Here is a 21614-nt window from a genome sequence, read left to right as displayed (position 1 = left end):
ACAAGCAGCACAGAATGCAACTGGATGCTATGCATTGCTGGGTCTCTCATCTCAAATCCTTACTGGACGTGACAGAAATCACCTGATGAATAGAAGAGGAATATGTCATGATGACAAGAGGAAGGACAATCGAACTTATCTGAGAGTAGCCAGGTGGCTCCATCATTTGTGAGTGGCAGAAAGTAACAGAGTGGGTAATGAGGCCACTTTAAGTGATAGGCTATTATTCATAGGATTGCCACTTGGCTGCATCTGAAGTTATACAATCCTTCGGCCAGTTTGTAATTTTTTCAAAACAATATGATAGTGGGGGTTCTGGGGTGCAGGTGCATTTTGGCCTTTCTGGTGCCCTGGGGTGCAGGTACAATTTGCAGGGAATTAGCAATCTATGCTTATTTTCTGAAAGCATGTTCCTTATATGATATTCTGGGAAGTCATGCAGGAATTAGTCACTGGAACTGTACCAACAGTTCTGACTCTGCAGCCACAGGACAATGGCAAGCAAGATCGATGGAAGAGTGGCAGCTAAGACCCATCTGCAGGAGGAAAACCGTAAGGCTGTGAACTCTTAATCTGAGTTCCAGGTGAGTTAGAGCGATTAAGTGGTGCACAAACAGCACTGCAGCACTAGGCATCCCACTGACATATGAAGGAGAAATGTAAGCACTTACAGCTTTCCAATCTTTTAGGAAAGTACAACGATGCTTAATACCTCAGGAACAGCGTCACACCAAACTAGGTCTGAGAAAAATTACCTCTAACCACTGTGCGTCAAAGTGAAGGTGTTGTAGCTTTGAGTGTGTATGTGTGATGTTGGAATAATGACTTCATTATAGCGGTACGTATTAAGTTATGAAATTGTTTTGTGTATTGTGTTTTGTATCCTCCTGTCACTTTGTACGTCTGTTACTTCAAGCGAGTTCGTCTCAGACAGCTGTTACTGCAAATGACAGCTGCACGTTTAATTTTTTTAAGTGCATCTCTGTGAGTAGTGTGTATGACCAAATTGAAGCATAGTTGCTAGTGTTTGGATTGGAGAAATGAGGGCATTGGACACCAAACTAGGAGTGCAGTTTTAAATGCGGAATGAAATAGAGTGCATTAGCACGTACTGTGGAGGACTAGAATAAAAATTATAAGTATTTTGCATAACAAAAAAAAAAAGCTGTACAGTAAACAGAAGCAGTTGGTATGTCCAGCTAAAAATAAGTGGTCACTTTCAGGAAATTTTGACTGTAAGTGTAGGGATGTTGTATGTGGCATTTTCTCCATTTTTGCAGAGTAGGGAGCTTAGGAATTAAAGCACAGAAGAATATAAAGATTTTTCACCTCCTTATTATATTGTTTCCAAGATGACTTTGGATTTCCACCTGGAAGTGGTATCAAACTTTTCTTGATCTACAACGAACAAGAATTCCTCTAGTTTTCTGCACCAATTGAACTCTCTCAGCACCATGGCAGTAATTGCTACCCAGTTTAATTCACAGCAGCAGCAGAAATTCTCTTCCCCACTGTGATCTATGACCCTTGGGACTGTCAAAAAATTGTTGCACCTCCTCTGCTTGCATGACCTGCACAGTTATTACTTTGTGGTTTTGCTAAGGAAGAATTTTACAAATCAATAAGCTTAGTTCAAGGTACTGGACATTCTGCACAGTCCCTGCATGTGGCAGGTTTTGGGGTGGCAGATTGTCCCCCTGTATAGGTACGGTCAGCTCTAAAGCCTGGACTCAAATCTAAACTATTGTGAAGCATCAGGAAGTGTTCATCTCACAAGCGCCATTTCAGGACCATTACTTTGAATTTCTTAGGAGAAATTGAGATGTGTTTGTTTTTTTAACTCCCTCATACAGCAGGAAATGAAATTATGCTCTTGTTATACTCTTGTTGCCAATGTGAGCTGGGATTAATGTCTCTTGAAGCTTTTTATGGTGTAGCAAAATGAAATGGGGTTAAATGGCTCTTTGGTTTGCTGGGTGAATGAAATATCACTGTTTGCCCCCCAGTTTTCTGGCCCTGAGGGGCTCCAGCTGACCAACATGCACGTCCTGCTGGTCACTGCCCATGTGCAGACCCTTGTTCTGGGTGTAGGTAATAAGCTCAAGTCTTTTCTTCATTCTACTATGCAACTGTAATTACCCAAATCTCAATTACTGCGCTCCCAAAACTCATCTGTGTCATCAGTAATAATTAATTGAAATCGCAAATTCTCCCGAACTTACTTAGTGCCTATTGTGACACTTGGACAGGCAGATTTCTGTTACATTTTTCCCCATGGAGTGTGATTCGTGTGAAGAAATGCCGGACCCCGCTCTCTAGTTCCCTCCTGGGGAGCTGCAGCACATCTTTAGAGGAGTGGGACTGATTCCCAAGGCCGGATGCTCTCTCTGCAGTTTGTGACGGGACGCGGGGGACTTCCAGCAGATTTTTATTTGAAAGTGAAGGGAAATGCGTTGCGGCAGTGGTGTGCTGTGATGCCCCCATACAGCGAGTGGCCTCTGTGTGAAATTAGCCCTGCAGCCTTGCTCTAGACTGGCAGGCAGCTTAATTGCTTTTTGTTAGCAAGCTAAAGTATTCATTTGAAGGTGTAGAACTGTTTGTCTTTTTGCTGGCTTTGGCCTAATTACATATAACCCATGGACTTGAATCAAGTTGTTAATATTCATGTGGTGTTTGCAGAGCCTCTAAATGGAAGCACTCGATGTGCTCTGACTTAACATGCTGCATCTTTCTTCTGTTGTTAGACTAGACAAAGCTAATTCTTCTTCCTAGGGCCCAATCCTGCAAACCCCTGCTCATACGAGTATTGTCAGTGGGATCACAAGGTTAATCCTTTCTGTTGTTTTTAATCTTTGAAAATCCAGATATTTATCTGACCCTGCCTACCACTGTGGCCAAACCAATCCGGGGCTTATTCAGAGGTGCAGAAACATTACATTTAAGTAAAAACCAAGATGAGCTTGCAATCTGTAGATAACCCCTGGCTGATTTAAGATATTACAGGGAATTTGCTGGCATCTATATGGGTGGGTTCTGTTTTCTTTTGGTGTAGTTAACACACCAGTGCCCCATATGACAGGTCAATAATTCTCTGCCCATTACGTGTGAAGCAGCGCAGCACGGTTTGCTCTTGCTACATGATAGAAGTTGATGTATCCAGATGGAACCACATGGGTTGCAGCCCCCTGCATTATCCCATCTTTTATTTAGGCCTGACAAGCTCAATTAGCATTATCTTGTGCTTCTGCATCGAGGGGACTTTTGTTAAAAAGGCAGAAGAAAAGGCAGATAAAGGAAAAATATTACTGAGGGAAAAGCAGTGAAAACTAAAAAGGATTTATCTGGGATGAGCTTTCACTCGATAGTGCGCAATGGGAACAGCTATATTAAGAATCCTCTGAAACGTGACTTTTTAGATGCCAGCACTTCACAGATTTCCTTTTCAGCATGCTGCAATCTAGCAAATAAGTTGATGCTGATTATAAAGGTGAAACAGGATACCAGCTCCTTGGCTGCAGACCCTGCTCTCAGAATCTGGGAAGGAAAGAGGGGCTTCGTCTCCTGAATCACTGCTATCTGCACAGCTCAGGATTCACTTTGAGACTTGAGCAATCTCATACATTTATAATGGCTCCCTTTCTTTTGGCTTAAGGATATATTTAAATGATCAGGGTGTTTAGCTAGGATTTTTCATATTTGAGCAATTTTTCAGTTTTTGGCAGCAAAGCTCATGCATTTAAGTGACTGTGCAAACAGGCTGACTTCCAGAAGTGTTGGGCACTTGCTTCTCCTGCTGGTGCTGTGACCTTTACAGGCTCAGTAAAAAGACAGTTCAGCTCTACTCCTTCACTGGGGAAAGGCAATTTATGACCAGTGATAAAAGAGCAAAATGCTAAAGCCTTTGGTCCCTGAATACTTGTACATGGTTTTGTTGCTTAACTATGGAAGTTTGGGAATGATGATTTTATTTTTTTGGTTACTTGAGGAAAAGATACAAGGGGTGTGTATGTATGTGCATGAAAAGGTTGTAAACCCCAAGGAGATACAGCAAGGCTCAGAGCTTTGATTCAGGGAAATTCCAGCAACACATGAAACCAGCTCCCAGGCCCAGATGAGTAATGAATTTGCTGTGTTACTACCCTTCTGGTCAGCTCGATGTTACCGGATATTCTGGTAAACGTTTCTGTAGCATAGAAGTCAGTGGCAAATACCATCAAATATGCTTTGTGATTGTTCATAATCAGAGCTCAGATCTAAAAGTTACAAATGGCTCTAAATAACACAGTAAAGAAACTGATAGACCTTTAAATACCTTTGCAGCAGCTGACATCATATTTCCCAGCTGAAATCACATCCTTTTAATGGCACAGACTGGATCCTGGGATCTGAAATTCAAGTGTGGATCCAAACTGGAATTTTTCTTCTTGGGACAAATTTTTCTTGGGGAAAAAAAAAAAGGTGGGGGGAACAACAAGAAATAACTAAAAAGGGGTACAGAGAAGTACCTGATTTTCCTTTGTATTTGGCTCCCACCAGTTCAGCAACAAATTTCAAGACATTTCTTCTTCCTTGGAAGAATCAAATCTCAGGCTGACCAGCTATGCAGAAAAAAAAAAAATCAAAGATAATATTCTGTAAAAAAAAGTGCAGTTAGAAATGAGTCGAAGTTCTTTTTTTTTTTTTTCTTTTTCTTTTTTTTTTTTCCCCATGTTACTAAGAGAGTCATCAACACTCAGCACTTTGGGTTAGACATACCTTCTCAGCCCACCATTTCTCTATGGGCTTGTGTGAATTACTTGATTTTGACCTGGCTGGAGGTAGTTAACATTATCAGCACAGATGCACCTTTATCTCTCTGACTTTCAGCATGAAAAGAGGCTCTTATCAGGCAGTGATAAAGGAGAGAGAATGGATGGCAGGAAGAACAAAGCCTTAGTGATATCTTTCTCATTGTTTCTTCCTGCTGAGGCTTTTCTAGAGAACTATTTGTCTGCATGACCTCTACTACTGAGCTGATTTATTTTATTATTAAAATAAAAGATGAACTTTGCTGGAATATGAGTGAAGAAAAAAAGGTTCAAATAATTTAACTGCACTAAAACCAGCACAACTCGCAGTTCTCTGTGTTTTCTCAAAAACAATATTCCCTGGCCTTCTCATTAGCTATTGTTGTTGCCATCCAATATGCTGGTGGAAGATGAAAGGTAATTGATATATATATAACCTGAATACATTGTGGAATGTAGTGTATTGCAAGCTATAATAAAAATTTTAATTATGAATATATTCTGCACATGGAAGATATAAATAGCAGAGATGCTAAAGCATGCATTTTCCAAGTACAAACAAACTGATTCCCCAGAGCTGGGAAAATCAGCCAACCTGCAGTACGGAGGTCCGTTCTGGGGAAGGGATGGTCAGTGCAACAGCTCATCTACTGCTCTGCTGTGGTGTCACTCAGGAGCAAATGCCCACGCTCTTTGCTTGACCTTGTGTGTTTGGTAGCCACTGGTAGTTTTCTTTTCCATTGCAACCAGTGACCTACCTTGTTTCCATAATTTCCAAGCCTGGCTATGTATCCTTCGTTTCAGTGGCCAGTCCTGCCCAAACCATGACACCGCGCTGCAAAGATGGAGTCCTTTATCTGCCTGACTATAAAACGCAGTCACCATGTTATATGTCTTGTTGGCACTGAACTGGCCATTCCCTTGATCTGTTTGAAGTGCTGGACCTCAGACATTGCAAAATTAAGGAAGATTTTCCTAATTTCCTCTATTACAGCGTGTTCTTTTATGGGCTCTACCATGACTGGGATCTCCAGCCAGCTTTCAGGTTTTTAAGGCTTGCGATCCTATTGATGGCTTATCTGAAATGTCTGCTATGTCAAAATTTAGATTTTTAGTTTTTTCTCCCTTTTTTTTTCCTCTCTGCTCTGTTTGATTTCCTCACCTAAGGGCTTTGCTGCCTTTTGCCAGATAAGGGTAGCTCTTTTCTGAAATCAAGTCTTTACCCATATTGTGGCACAAGTATTTGATTTTCTTGCATCCCAGTGCTGGTATTTATTTATGAGTATTTCTTCAGGACCTGACTATGCTAGAATGTACTTTTCCTTTCCAGTGCTGGAACTGAAAACTCCCTGCATCCCTGGCTGAGCTGCTGCCCAGGAGCAGCTCTCCCTCCCCGTGCTGCACGCTCGGCCTTTGCCCATTTGCCTGCATCCTGTGCTCACACGTGGGGTTTGCTTTCTGGCTCTCCCGGCACGTCTCCCCTCACATCAGGGCACTCTGCTGCTTTGCGTGTGCTGGTCTGCATCTGCCATGGGCTTTGTTCTCCCCAGAGCATTGCCACACGCTCCTCTTCAAAGCCCTGCGTGGTTGGCACGGGGCCACTGCAGCTTCCCCGGTGTGAACGTCTGGTTGATGGTCAGGGCTCCCTTTGCGTTACCAGTGCAGCGCCTGATTTTGTGCCACCCGGTACTTTCATCTCTTCTCTGGCTGTCTCCTTCCCTCACTGTTCTAATTGCTTTTTCTAATGCTAGATTGTCCTCCTTTAGCATTTTTTCTTGTATTATTTTTGAGAGTGATCCTATTAAGTTCTTATCCTTCGGTACGTCATCTCCAGCTTTGAAAGCAAAGTCATTTGTTGTCAGCTGCAGCTGAATTACCTATGCATTAATTGCCTTTGTAGGTCTCTGATTTTTCTCACAGACTTTTTTTTCCTTTCTATGACATACTTTTCTTTGAAAAATAGTAAGCATCATTTACCTCAAATAGTCTGCTTCGATTTTTGCTGCTTGCTTCTCTGAGCTCATCATTAAACCCTCAAACTCTGCTGAAGTTATTTCCAGTTTGCCCAACACGTATTACAAAATTAACAGCTTTGAAACCGCACAAGAGTTGTCTGTGTCGGGTTCTGCAGAGATTAACTTTCTCCTGACCCTCTTTCTGCAGTGCTTTCTGTTCAGGTCACAGAAGGGTATATTTCTTGTGCTAGCCTGCTTAAAGGCCATTGCTGATCTATTTTCTGTGCTGTTTCCCTGCTCTGGGTTTAACAAAGAGCAATAAAGAGACATGTCAGATAGAAATATACTAAACAGTTTAATGACTTGTACACTTCCCAGCGCAGCTGATTACACAACGAAAAAGCACCTTTGAAGTTTCTGTGCCTTTCAGGCAACGAGCCTCCCTTACTCAATAGGCTGCAAATAAGATCTGTCAGCGAGCACCTTGCAAAGGTGAAAGCTGCATCTGCCCACCCTTCCTAGAGCAAAGTACTACAGCTTGGGCACTTCCTAATCTTGTGGGGCTGCTGCTGGCACCTTCTGGGACAGCAGCAGAGAGCAGTTCTGCTATTCCTCATGCAGAAATCACACTGGGTTCTGCCAATATTCCCAGCACAACGGGAAAGCTTCCTGTTCCTCCTTCCAAGGAGGCACTCTCCACAGCCAGCCAGCCTGGTCCTGAGGGCATTGTCACAGCCATCCATATCTGCATCTGACAGGCAGCAGCCTGATTTCCAGCTTAGCACACTGACTGCTGTATAATAAAACACAAAAAAGGCACACACAGCCCTTTTTGTGCCAGCTAGAAAGAAACTACCTGTCTTTTTACGTTATTCTTCACAAATGGGCGTGGGGAGGATTTGCATCCCAAGAACACACCTGAGTAAGGGGCAGAAGCCCTTGTGAACCTCTGTGTGGCGTAGAGAAGCTTAAGTAGCTGATTATCTCATGATTGTTTTACAGTGGAAAAGTTTGCAGGTCCCAGAGCACCTGGTGGTGATGGTACCATTGTCTCAGCGTTATGTTTGAGCTGAGTGTTTGTACCATGGCTCTGCTCCAGCCTGACCCAGCACTAACCACGGTGTGCAACCCCAGAGTGTAGGGAGCTGCCACAATCCATGTCAGCCTGTTGTCCCCGAGCTAACGTGAACTCAGGACTATCCCAGTGCTTTCAGGGATGCTGACTGGAGAGTCATGAGATCAGGCTCCCGTGCCCCTATTTGCCACAGGCTTCCCATGGGACAGCCCTGTGCTTCAGCTCCTGTCTGCTGAGTTAAAAGTAACAGCATCTTCCTCCATCAGCTTTCCAGCCACAAGGGAGCTGAAATAATACCGAACACATGAAGAGGCTGAGGAACCTGGAGGCTGCAGCAGCAGTAGTCATCTCATACAGAGAACCAAAACAGCCTTCCATTGCTGGGGCCCTGCTGGCTGGTCAGGACCAGCTGAGAAGCTGGCTGTTATTTGGTAAAGTATGATCTAAACCATACGGCCCAGCAAGGAGATGGTGATGGAAATCTTTATAGAAAACATTTCACAAAATGTAAACAACAGATTTTCTACACAGAGATAAAGATGGAGATTAATGCTTGAATTATCCTGGATAATTAGTGTAGCAGGTAATTATTTAAAATCTGGCACATCTGTGAATACATCACTTTGACTGAATTAGAAAATCCTCGCAACTGCTACAGTGAGTTGGTTTCAGTGATCCCACGGGGAAATCTTTAGAGATTAAGTCTCACTTCAAATGGCAGAGATTTGCAAGAGGATTACGTGGCCAATGTGACACATTCGCATTGTGATAGTAAGTGATACAGGGTTTTTTTTCTCACAGAGAAGCAGAGGGCTGGTTTCTTTGAGTTCATGTGTTCTTTGAGCTCGAGGGCTCAGCCTTAAGAAGTAGAGTGTTTTATAACTGAAATGATGAGCAGTGCTTGAAAGAAAATGGTGGCAAGAGCAATAGAAGCTCAAAAAGAGGACAGTGAAATCTAAACTTGGATTTAAATTCCTAAAGCAACAAGGTCACACTTGAAAAGCTACTGGGTATGTTTCTTTAGCTTGTTGTAAATGTTGCCAAAAGTTGTCATCTAAGAACATTGTATAAAGCACCACAGGTCTATGAGGATCCTGTGGTGGCTCCTCAGTGGGTCTGCTCGAAGCTCCTCACCACGGGGAGGGCTGTGGGGCACATCTTGCACTGCTGAGCACCCCTTGGTGCGTGCCTCTGCCAGTGCTCCCAGTGCAGGGGCAGAGCTCCTGTGCACCCTCCTGTCCTCTCTCTCAGGAGCCTCCCAGGGCTATGTCCATGCTGGCTGTCCCTGGGAGTGGGTTCTGACACACCATCTCCTGTGACCCACCTCTGTAAGTCAGCGGCTGGTGCAGCACTGCTGCAGGTGGCACTGAACCCTCCGGCAGCAGGTCGGGGCTTGTCCATCGCTGCGTAGCTTTGTGGGGTGTGTGGTGGCCAGGGGCAGGCTGGGCAACTGAAGGGCCCTCGGGTTGGACTCTCACTGTACTGGCATTCAGGAGCTCGCTTTGAGTGTTCACCTACGTGGAATCTTTGCAACAGCTTGGGTGCATAGCAGGCTCAGACTCAAGCAGCTCTCAAAAATGTAAATCTTGCCCAGTGGCCTAGCAGTCGCTGGGGAGATACACCAAAAACCTGCAGTGTGTCTGGTGGCCCACTGGGCCACATTCACAGCCAACGCAATGACTGATGTACTGGCTGTAACTCATGAGTGCTTCAGGTGTGAATTGGGTATGGAATGATTGCTGAAGCATGGTACCCTTGGTACTCGGCACAGGGAGGGAGGAGACTTGGGAAAGCTGTAGTTTCCTGTGCAGATTTCACTGCTTACAGCACTGAAGAGAGCTCCAACCAAGAAAATGGTGGTTTCCTGGCACACAAAGACATTCTCAGTAAAATTGAAATGTCTCTTTCCAATGTTTGCAACACAAAACTGCTGCCAGGAGCTCTCATCTGATTTGCTCAGGTTCTCAAAATATCAAGGTGAATAATTGAGACAGTCTGAGTTTGTAAACCCTGGGGAATTCACAGCAATAGAAAAGAGAAAGAAAAGATACTTTAAGCTTTGTACAGAGGGTCTGTCTTTTAAGAGAGGTTACATTGCACTTACTGGCTGAGACTGAGCAGGAAGAAATAGAGGTGGGGCTGAAGCCAGCATCCACCAGCCTCACCCACAGATGCATTTAGATCAACAGGGATTTGTTCAAACCAACCACAAAACTTCCCCAATGAGAAACCACTGTTAAGTTTCACAGTGGTGCCCTGCACCTGCATTCAGCCCCTAATCAAGCCCATGTAGTCCCCTTGAGCTATTTTTAAATGAAAGAACAAGAAGAAAACACTCTATGAAGAAAAACTCTTTTGGCCCTTTTCTTCCTTCCTTTCCCAGAAACTAAAGTGCAATCCCCAAGCTATAGATTTGTCTTATCCTCCTCTACAAACAGCATCCAACGTCCACTGCTAAATCACCTCTGCCCAGGATATGCCTTTTTTATAATGTGCTGAAAGAAATTGCTGCCAAGTCACCACACCTGATCCCACCTCACCGGACCTTTGACAGACCTGTGTAGAAGGGAAGGGTGTGTTTATAACCTTCTCCAAACTACTTTCTCCCTTCTGACTCCTCAATAGGATATTTACACCTGCTTCTGTATTGACAAAGAACTTAAAATATACACATCTCTATCCAAAAACAACAGTCTTTGCACTCTCTTCAGTGCCTTACCCTTAACTCCCCAGCTGCCCCACACAGTGCTATCAGTGTTGCCAGGTGTCTGTAGTTCCTGCAAACCCCAAGAAAAGCTTTCTTGCAGCAGAGCTGAATAACCCAGTGCTGGTCTCATTCAGTTATTCCCCTACAAAATGCTTTAGATGCTTGAACCTGCAATGCCCCTCTTGTTTGCAGCCTCTCGAGATGCGGCCACCACTGGGGTTTCCGTGGTACTGAGTGTATCCAGGTAGAGCGTAGGGAGCTGAAGCTTAGGTCCCTTCTCTACCAAGTAAGATCTGATCTCCTGCCTTCCCCGTGGGCAGTGCATCCCCCCCAGTGCCCCCTTGCCTTATCTGGCATGTGATGCCAATCATTCGTTGTCCTTCTGAAGAGTCTTTCAACTGAAGTTGCCCAGACCAGGCAACATTCAGGTAGAGAGATGAGTGAGCCTTTAGGACTGAGCAGGGAGCAGCCAGCCCTGCCTATGGAAGAAGCTGGGACAGCTTTGCCTTTAACTCTGAGCAGTTCTTAGGCAGGACTTGTCCTGTGGGCCGGTTGTGGAGCTCAGAGCACTAACCCAGCGTCTGGGAAGGAGGAACAGCAGCTGCGTGGCACCAGCTTGTCCTCTCCTCTAGCTCTGCTGAGCTTGCTGCAGCCTGCAGGTAAGACCAATAAGGAAAAATGAGCAGGGCTTTGGTGGTTTTTTTTTGGTGGCAGTTATTTCTACTGCTGCAAACTTTATTTTTAACTACCCAGAACTTAATTTCCACCAGCATCAGTTTCATTGTGATGCTGCAGTTTCCTGCTTATGGGGTCTGATAATGTGTGAGGCAAAAAGGGGCATATCAGGCTGCTTTCTCTGAGTCTACCTACGGCTTGCAAACAGCCCTTTGGGTAAGTTGGCAGGGGATAGCAGTGTTCTGGGCTCATTCAGCCCATCTGCAGAAACTAATGTGCCACTGAGCCACTGAGGCAGTTGTTTTAGATGGAGAGCTGCACATAACTTGAATACTCTACTAAAATGGAGCTCAGCTGCACCTCACTGTCAAAATGTGAGCATGTTTTACCCACAGCAGAGCACTGGAGCGTAGCCAGAAAGCCAGCGTAGTAATTTTTTGGGCATGTTTTTTGGGCATGAATGTTCAGCCATATTTTATTAAACTCCCTGTCCTACTCTTCACTGCATGTTTCTGAGAGCTGCTGCCCTGCAGCCCAGCATCCCTCACTCAAGAGAGCTGCTTGTTCCACCTTGGTTGAAATCTCCTTAGAAACTTAAAATCCCATATTGTCCTTTTCTCCTACCTTGCACTGTTACTTAGCCTAGATAATCACAGCTTTGGTTTAATTTCATGTCAGGTACTGTTAATGTAAATGGTGAACACCTAAAATGTCATAACCATCAGTTTAGCACTATACTCTGCAATGATAACAATACACTAATTTACCATTTAAATTCAGTGTACTATTGTAAGCTATGTTCAGCACTGCTTGGCTTCAAACTATTTCCTTCCTTTTCTGTCTAATGTCAGAATTTCTGCAGAACATACAAAACAGTGACATTTTTTAACTTTTAAACTAGCACGGAATGCATGAAATCTGAATAGCTGCAGTATCTCTCTGAACCCAGGCTGCAGGTAGATATCTCTGCCTTGATGTTGAAAGGAATATGCAATTTGTTACTGGGCAGAACTGTCCATTGAGTCCCAGGACTAGAGTGCAAATAGCTTGATTTGGGGATCCCTATTTTGCAGTGTCAGGTCAGTGTCTCGCACAGACTCAGCATTTCTTTCCTGGTGACTGCATAGACCGTGTGCCATCTGTGCAACTGAAAAAGGATGCTATTAACTTTCCACCTTTACTTTGTTGGGATGAAAAACACCAGAGCACAGCAAGGTAGCATGGTGATAATATAAATGAAAAAAACCCCCACATACCCAACAGTAAAATGTTTCCCATTCTGTGTAAGAATAATGCAGAGCCAAGATTTAAAATACAGCATGCATAAAATGTGCCACTTCCTTCTAAGAGCTGAATTAATGGATGCTATAAAAACCAAACAGATCAAAAAATACTATGAAGGACCTTTTTCCAGGGAAGAATGTGAGAATTCATTGGATTTGGACATGAGAAACAGTGGTTTGTGATAATAGAAGTGCTAGCACTTCTTTTTAGAAATGTGTTTTCTTGCTCCTTCTATTGGTGAACTAATAAGCGTAACCTCTAAAGGACAAAGTCCGGCTTTAGCATGTGAAATTACTTTTGCTGAATGTGGCTATCATCTCATTTCTCAGTGGTTGCTATTTTACACTCTAGCTACATTTCACACTGCATTTAAGTGCACCCCCAGTGAGGAGGTGGAAGAAGCGACGCTGCTTTGCCTGCAGCTGGAGAAATCCTTTATTGCTCACACATCACCTCCTCAGCCGCTGGCAGTTGCTCCAGGAAAGCCTGCCTGAAGCTGTTGATCATCTCTTTCCTTCTCTCATAGGACCATGCGGATATTGAGTGGAAGTTTGCACGGACGAAGCTCTGGATGAGTTACTTTGATGAGGGCGCCACTCTGCCCCCTCCTTTTAACATTATCCCAAGTCCCAAGTCGGTCTGGTACCTCTGCAAGTGGATTCACAATCAGCTCTGCCCAGGCGACGACTCTGACAATGAACAGAAGAGGCATGAAAACCTCAAAACATTCACAGTAAGGAGCTGCATGTGTTTATACTTTATTTTTTGAGGGCACTTGTGCATGTTCAGGATCGTGAGGGCCACTGGTGCAGAAGGTTGCTGAATCATCACTTGCTAAGAGCCACCAGCAGCTCTAAAGACAGCACTGAACAGGTGACATAGCTGTGCCTTTCTCTTTCCAGGAACGGCACGCTGACAACCTGATTCAGAATCAACATTACCAGGTAAACTCTTCAGCTCATAAAGTTTTCACTTGTTTCTTCTTCCTGCACATTTTCTAATACCATGATTCTTGCTCGCTTCTAGAATATACTCTGATAAGTGTAGGTCCTCTTAAGACGATTTTGCTTATCATGGATTAAAACATTTCCTCACTAGCGATGAGATGGTTTGGTAAATCCCTCCTAGCTTTTCACCCCTCTGAAGTAGTGGAAAACTTGCCACGTACCAGTCTGGCTGCTGAAGTCAAAGGTGACATCCCCATTGCCATCAGAGGTACCTGGCTGTCACACCGTCCTGATTAAAACTGTTTCTGCAGCATTTGTACACACTTTGGAATCATGTCTCTCCTGCTCTTTTTTTGTAAACCATCCCAAACCATCCCACTCAAACAGTGGTTGGGATTTTCTTTTATTTTGGACACCTCAAGAAGGAGGAATGGTTCCTTTGCTGAATTTTGCTTGTTTTGTTTATTGTCATCCTGTCTGTCATCAAGTCCTCATTATAAGTTAACCTACAAAAGGATGAAACTGCAGCCTCAGAACTGGAACTCAGTGTGATGTATTATGCTGGCATGCTGGAAGGAAAAGAAGTTCTCCAGAATGTTAGGTGGTAGGTTAGGCTATACTGTGAAAAGCCATTAGTAATTTGTCTTACTTAAGACATCTCCTGCTTTTTGAAGAGTTTTTATCTGAAGTTGAAGTTTAATATAATTAGTCACCTTTAACACCAGATATTGGATACTTTCTGGCTTCACAGCACAGCTCACAGATAGTAACAGTGAGATCTCTTAAAACGCCTCCCAGTAAAACTGGTGCAGAGACCATCTTCATGCTTGGTGTTGCTCAGCCTTGTTATCCAATGTATGAAAAGGGGGGAAATGAAGGGAGGGTTTGGAGTCGTCTCTTCTGTGTATGGAGATCGACCTCTGTGTGTGTTGGCTGGCACGGATAAATGTACAAGCTCAAAGTACCAGTTTGCTTATGTAAAGCCAGCAAGAACACAGGGCAAAATGGATCTCATCCGACCAAAATCTATATTGTAACAAACAGTCCAGGTAATGCAGAGGAGCAAGAGCCTTTGGAGAAGTCACCGAGGGTGGGATTCAGTCCTTCCAGCACTGTCCACAGACACTGCAGCAGCCTTGAGAGGAGTTTCTAACCTGCCATTAGGGAACACCCAGGCTGCTGGCAGGTGTGGTTTAATGTGAACGTGCATTGCCCCATGGGGTCCTGGCTGTTCTTCACCTTATTTGTTGTCAACACACCCTCCTTGGCTTTCAAATGCTTGATAAACAATCTTCAAATGGCAAGCTTAGCCTTTCAGGATACACAGCATATACACGAGACTGGTGATCTTAAAAACTTTCAGCAGTTGAGATTAAATGGCTTGAGGACATTTAAGAGTATCAATAATTTTTTCTCAACAACTTTTACATATATAAAACAAATGCAAAATACCTGCTCATGGTAGCTGAGCGTTCAAGATGGAAGGTATATAACCCTTTCCAAAGGCTTGTTCTGTTTAAAAGAAAGCGTTCTGTTTCTTTGAGCAACCTGGTCTACTGGGAGGTGTCCCTGCCCAGGGCAGGGGTTTGGAACTCAATGATCTTTAAGGTCCCTTCCAACTCCAACCATTCTATGATTCTATTCCAGGAAGTCATAAGAAATCTTGTGAAAAGATACGTTGCAGCAATGATAAGGACTTCCAAAACCAACGAAGGCTTAACTGAAGAAAATTTCAAGGTAATTCATTATTCCTTAATAATAATTTATTATATTAATTCAAATAGCCACTTGGAGAGTTCGCACTAACTTGTCAAGATGATTTGTAATCTGCTGTGGAAATTGGCCTATTACTGGGAATGCATACCATGATGAATGCATACATATTGCAGGGGGATTGAGCAGAGAATATTCTTATTCAGGTGTCTTCTCATATGGTCACCTCCCAGATTTCAATATACAATATGGTATGTAGACAAAAGCTTTGGAAATGGTAGGAATTAAGTATCCGATTTGAGTCAGCACCGCATTCCTAATTCTAACCTAGACAGAGCTAAAGAATGAGTCTGGGTTAATGGATACGAGGAACACTTTAGCAACAAAGTTAAAGTAAGGCCTATCATCTAAACAGGGTTCCTGACATATTTCTAAATTCCAGCAGTGTTTCCACTTTTTTATAACTGTCTTATTTAACTTCACTTATTGAGGGGGGTGGCAGTGGAGCAGGCAGAGGGGGTTGGTCAAGAGACTGGTCCCGCAGCCTTTAGAAACAAAGATCTTGTGAGGTCTAAATTCCCAGGATTACCAATACATTCTTTTTGTGTGTCACCAAATGATGAGCATGCATGTAGTATTCTTGTAAGTGTGAATTGGTATCAGTCACTTGCATATCTCTGAACAGTTCTCCCAAGGGAATGTGGTCATTCCTTCACGTCACAGATAAAGCTGCCAAGTGTAACTCATTCCCCCTCTTGCCCTAGGAATTAAAACAGGACATCTCAAGTTTTCGCTATGAAGTTCTTGACCTCTTGGGCAACAGGAAGCCCCAGAGGAGAAGTTACTCTACCAGCAGCACAGAGGTATCCCAAAAAGATGAAGCAAATGAGGATGGTGCTGGAGAAAAATCCAAAGCCAAGAGCGTTTCTTTCAATGTAGCCAACAAAAAGAAGGACTTCAATGTATCTGCTCTAATTAAAACTATGTCTGGGATCAATATGGTGGAAGAGAAGCCAAAAAGCAATGGGATCAGTAAGCGCTCCTTTGTCCGAAATGGAAATAGAGTTCAGAGACTTTCCAGCTCCAAGAAGGAGTCCTTTAAGAGACTGGGCCTACTTTTCTCCAAGATGAATGGACACGTACCTGAACCAAATTCAGAACCCATGTACACTATTTCAGATGGAATTATTCAGCCACACTACATGTGGAAAGACATTAAATATTCTCAGATTGATAAAGAGAGAGAAGAGAATTGTTCCAAAAGTGAAATTAACCTCAATGAGGTGGACTACAGTGGGAACACAAGACTTACAGGACATAGCAAGGAACGCCCTGTGGTTTGTACCAGCTCCCTTCACTGTGCTTCCAGTATTTGTTCCTCTAATTCCAAACTCATAGACTCGTCAGAGGATGTGTTTGATTCATGGGGAGAGGCTTGTGACTTGTTTATAAACCAGTGGAAAGAGGGGCAGGAGGATCATGTTACGACTCGGCTATAAGTAAAGCTATCTTAACACACGCTGGAAAACTTAGCCCATTATTTGTAATTCTTTGCTCTCATCTGATTCAGCGTTACCATTTCCTTTCTGTCCACAGGTGAAAAAAGAAAAAAAGTGTAAAACTACTGATCTTAGCCTATTTTATAGCCATCTGCACCCTTTTAAATTTACTTTTCTATTTTTCTTTTTACACTCACAAGTACTAAACTAAAGGTTTCACCATTTATAAGGTCACTATAAACCACGGGAATCCCTTCGGATGCAGTCTTATTCTTCAAATGCCACAGGCTTCAGTCACGGTGGTGGCCGAGTAGAGGATTTCTGCAGTGCTCTCACCACATCCCCCTGTCGCTGGGTTATCACTGCTGCGGTCCAACGCCATCGCCTGTGTCCTGCTCGACTTTCCTCGGTGATCCAACCAGCTGGTGAGCACTGTCTTAGCAGGTGGCTGAGAATCACATTTAAAAAACTTTTTAGAATGGGTTTCAACATATAACTGGCTTTTTGTTTTCTTTAAGCAATATGACCTCTGATTCTTCCGTTTGTCCGTGTTTTTTCAGATTATTATATTAATATTGTAAACTGTTATGGAATAAGAGACGCCCTTGATCATCCAGCTAGAATATGTTATGATTTGCTTATTTACCCAATTCCTATAAGAAATTCCCCCTATAGGAAGCAGAGTAACCTCCCAGTTAACCTGAGAATGGAAGCCAGCCCCTGGCCTTGCTACCAACCTCTGCATAGATGAACTGACCCAAACCCAGCTGTGGCTGCTTGAAACACAAACCTTAGTGTGCTTCTCATATTTCTAACAGGCTGAGCCAAACCCCAGCCCTGAGCCTTGCCCTTAATGCCCAGCCCTCGAGCTGTATCTGGGTTTTGGAATTCCTCATCTCACTTCCATGGCTGCATTTGCTTTTTGCTGCCTCTCTGATGGATGTCAGGGTTGAGGAAGAAAACCATCCTGCTGGTATATGGTGAGTGCTAAGAGATCCTGGGCCTGTGAGCTGCGTTTCTGAAAAGCAACCTAGGCAAGAGCAGCTCAAACTGCATCTGGCAGCAGCTGGAGTCTCTGTAGTTCTTTTTCTAAGGTGCAAGAAAAGAAGGAGCGTGGCGGTAGAAGTTATCCTTTATTTCCCCAGTTGTGGTAGTGTCTGGACAGGCCCAGCCCTGTCACTGCTTTAGTCGCAAGGCGCATCAGAGAGGGGAGAAGAGAGCCCCCATCGAGGGCAAAATGGTTGAATTTATAACAGTGTATTTTCTTTTTTATTTCTTTTTTATTTTCTTTTTTATTATTTTTTAACAATGTGATACTTGAACTTTCCTCTGTGGTGTTGCTAAGAAACACAGATTGATTACTTACCATTACTTCAGAGCTGTTATTAGTCACCTGCTTTCTTGGAGGAAGCAAGTCCTGCCCGGGAGCTCAGCAGTGGCCTTCCCCTGTGACAGAGCTCCGTCACGGCGCTCACACGGTCATGCTGGAGGCTCTGTTCCCAGGAGAGGTGACATGAGCTGGAGCGTATCCCAAGGGGGGTTGCCAAAACCCACCTCTTCTGTAAACTGGGCTGTGAATTCCATTTGTAAAAGCATAATGCTGGAAAGTCTACACCTACCTTCAACTACACGCTGGTCGGATTTTACCAGCAAGGGGCAGGAGCAGCTCTCATGGCAGGACAGAGGGACAGGAGAGGGATTCCCATCCCTGGAAACATTCCAGCTCAGGTTGGATGGGGCTCTGAGCAATCTGATCGAGTTGAAGATGTCCCTGCTCATTGCAGGGGGTTGGACCAGAAGGCCTTTAAAGGTTCCTTCCAACCCAAACTACTCTATAATTCTGTATTTTCTCACTACAGCAGTCCCCCCCCAAACTGATGCTGAGATGCCTGCAGCTGGATACTCTGAGTTTTTAAACCTGGCTCCCTCCTCTTGTTAAGGAGAACCACCCTGTTGGGTTATTCCCTTTGGGCACCTATAGAGCATTCCCTAAAGGTCGTGATGGAGCACATCTACGTCAGAGAGATGCATGTGAAGGATGCAGCTAGCTCCTGGAGCAGAGTTGCAGATGCCAACACACTGCAGTCATGGGAAGTTTTCAATACAGACTTCAAAGTGGAGACCATGGTTCTGGGCCGGTTATGGTGTCAAAAAAAATCAGCAACTAGAAGCAGACACTCAAAAATGTTTCTGTATTCCTTGGTTATAAGTGACAGCAGTCTTGTTACCAGCTTGCAGTATAAAGCCCAAAATACTGAAGCCCCTAGATGTATTAGTTAAGACAGAGTAAAAAGCATTTTTGTATCAACAGATTCCAGGCTTTCATAGTAATTGCAGGGTAAGAGTTGTCTTTGAAACTGCATCTCCTCTTCTTTATGAAAGGCTGAGCCAACTGACATTGGCACTACATAGGAGACTGGCAAAATCTGAGGGTCAGGAGCAGCTTGCTGATCATCTGGGAAGAAATCCAGCACCCTTGTCTTTTAAGAGGCAAAGCCATCGATACGTGAGAGCTGCAGTCGGAACCAACCGAAAGCAGTTCTCAAAGAGCTCACAATAAAAGCCCTGCAGTTTAATAATCCAAACGGAGCACATTTCTGGAAATATGAACATTAGCAAGAGCTGCTACAGGGGGATGAAGGAGAGGGTTTGAATCACTTTATGCCTCCCATAAGCACGTTGCAGTTTATGAACTCTACTCGACATGGGGCCAGGAAATCTGTGTGGTATTTCCTGTGTAACGAGTAAGAATGAAAGCAATTCAAGTACGGTTATGCAGATTTCATCAATCGAGTTTCAGGCTGGGACAGAAGCAGGTTCATATCCTTGGACAGTGGAAAGGCTTTTAAGTTTTCCAGTGAGAACAAGCCCACTGCTGCTGGTGATGATTACAGCATGTCATTCAAATGCAGCACTACATTAACAGGTACAAATAACAAAATGAAATGCAATTAACTCTGCAGTGGTGCCCCCCCCCAAAATGTAAAAATGACATCGGGTAACGCAAAGCCTTTCTGTGCAAACTGTGTGAGTCACGTTCCCCTGCTGTGTCCTGAAAGGGCAGGGGTAGGAACTGCCACGCTGGAGTGGCACAATGGATAATGCAGTCTGCAAAAATCTCTCAATAATGCTATGTTACAGGCGAGAGGTACGTCACATGGCTGCTTGGCTGCGGCTCCCCTGGGATTTGTTTCATGACTCAGATACTTCCTAGCTCCCAGCTATGAGCTGGTTTGAGCTGACTTTGGAATTTAACACAAATATTTGATTTGGCTGCGATTAATACACGTGTCCAGGAATTTGCAAAACTGTCAAACTGGTCCCCCAAAAGGCAAAATTCTGTTTGACTGCATCTATGCATCCCCTTTGGTAGCAATAGACTTTATAGCAGCTGGTGAATTATTATTATTACTCTAAAACAGGAGCTTCAGGGGAGGGAAATTAAAGCATCTTGAAAAATACATCTGATAAGCAAAACTTGTGGTTTTTTTTTTTAAATTCACTTGCAGTGAATCAGGATTTCACTAGCTTTTTTTTTCATTTTCAATTGCTCTAAAAGAAAACATGTTTTAGTGAAATTTATTCTATTCTTCTGAGAAATCAGTCAACTACCCCTGAGCTGTCTGTGCCAGAGACCAGGGTAGGAGCTGATGGGACACTTTGAGCTTCTCATGTGAGGAGTTAAACTTTTCCTTGGCTTGGGTTCAAGCAGCACAGCTGTGCTCCAACTGGCACACGCCTGGCCTTCATTCTGTGGGCTTCAATAATAATCCCTATACATATGCAAGGAATTTAGAATGTGGAATAACAGAGATCGCGACAACTTGCCCTTTCTTTAGGTTTCTTGCTCTTGAAGTTGCTCTATTTCTCCCCTCCCATCCCCAGTGTCATTGTCACCTGGCTTTTTAAAGTAGCACACCTACAAATGATCACCAACTAAAAAGTTAACAAATAACACCCAGGGTTAAGAATATCAAATAGAGTCGGGAGGTGTTTGTACTCAGGTCAGAGATTAAAGAAGTTGTTTCAGAAACGAGAAATTAACTGACATATCTCTGCAGATTGTTTGGATAATTGCATTTGTATAGCATTCACTTACCGGTATATATGTAAATACTGAAGTCCTTGTGTCTGTGGTCCCTCCAGAGGAAGCACGCACCACGGCCAGAGCCAGGATTAGAGAGCAGGCCTTCTGGGGGCTGGTCCCAGCTCTGCCACTGACTCACCTGTGACCTTGGGCAAGTCACTTAGCCTCTCCAATGCCTCAGTTTCCCCATCTGTAAAATAGGGATAATAATACTTACCTACCTCGCAGGGGGGGTTAGTTCATTATTTATAAGCACTTTCAGATCTTTAAATTAAAGGCGCTATATACAGTAAGTAGTTAGTATTCGTAGCAGTAGTATGTACTTTTATTTTCTTACAACTAATTCAGGTCAGGATTTAACCGTATGTTCGTTACGATAGATAGTTTTCCATGTAGAAAACTGGCAGGGTTTCCCACAAAGGGAATTTAGGGGACTTCTGCAGCAGACAGAGAGCAGGAGCAGCGTACCCTGGAAGCCTAAACCAACACCCCTGCTTTTGTGATTTATGTCTCACCCTTAATAACACCTTTACTGTATTTGTGTTTCATTCCTTTTCTGATGGTACATGTAACATAATTTTTAGCAGAAACAGCCACTGTAAATACTCAGAGTATTTAAATAAATATATTCACGTATAAATATAGAACCTTACCTTTTAAAGAGGTTAAAATTGGTTGATGCACCAGACTTCTAAGCACGGGGAGGGTCCACGGGCAGCCCAGCACCGAGGCACACGCACACAGGATACTGGAGTAGGACCATAGGGAAAGTTCACCGCATGTCACCACCTCCTTAGGATTCACTTGTCACCCCATCCCCGGCAGGGACAGCGAGTCGTGCAGGTGACAAGGTGTCACCGCCGTGGCTGAAGGCCAGCGGCCCCA

At 43.8% G+C, this 21614-nt stretch overlaps 1 protein-coding gene across 1 annotated transcript in view; it reads left to right on the top strand.

Moving 5' to 3' along the window:
- Window positions 1-17923, top strand: part of TRPC5 (transient receptor potential cation channel, subfamily C, member 5) — a 96429-nt gene extending 78506 nt beyond the window's left edge. The window contains exons 8-11 of the mRNA XM_014955335.1: window positions 13010-13216; window positions 13386-13427; window positions 15078-15167; window positions 15908-17923. Coding sequence (XP_014810821.1) covers window positions 13010-13216; window positions 13386-13427; window positions 15078-15167; window positions 15908-16642 — 1074 coding nt within the window. The 3' untranslated portion in view covers window positions 16643-17923. The remainder of the gene's footprint in view (window positions 1-13009; window positions 13217-13385; window positions 13428-15077; window positions 15168-15907) is intronic.
- The last annotated feature ends 3691 nt before the right edge of the window (window positions 17924-21614 follow it).

Source organism: Calidris pugnax, unplaced genomic scaffold, assembly GCF_001431845.1.
Source record: "Calidris pugnax isolate Ruff unplaced genomic scaffold, ASM143184v1 scaffold38, whole genome shotgun sequence".
In the NCBI taxonomy this organism is placed as follows: domain Eukaryota; kingdom Metazoa; phylum Chordata; class Aves; order Charadriiformes; family Scolopacidae; genus Calidris; species Calidris pugnax.
Note: the sequence above shows the minus strand (reverse complement) of the source record. Positions and strands in the feature narration are given on the sequence as shown.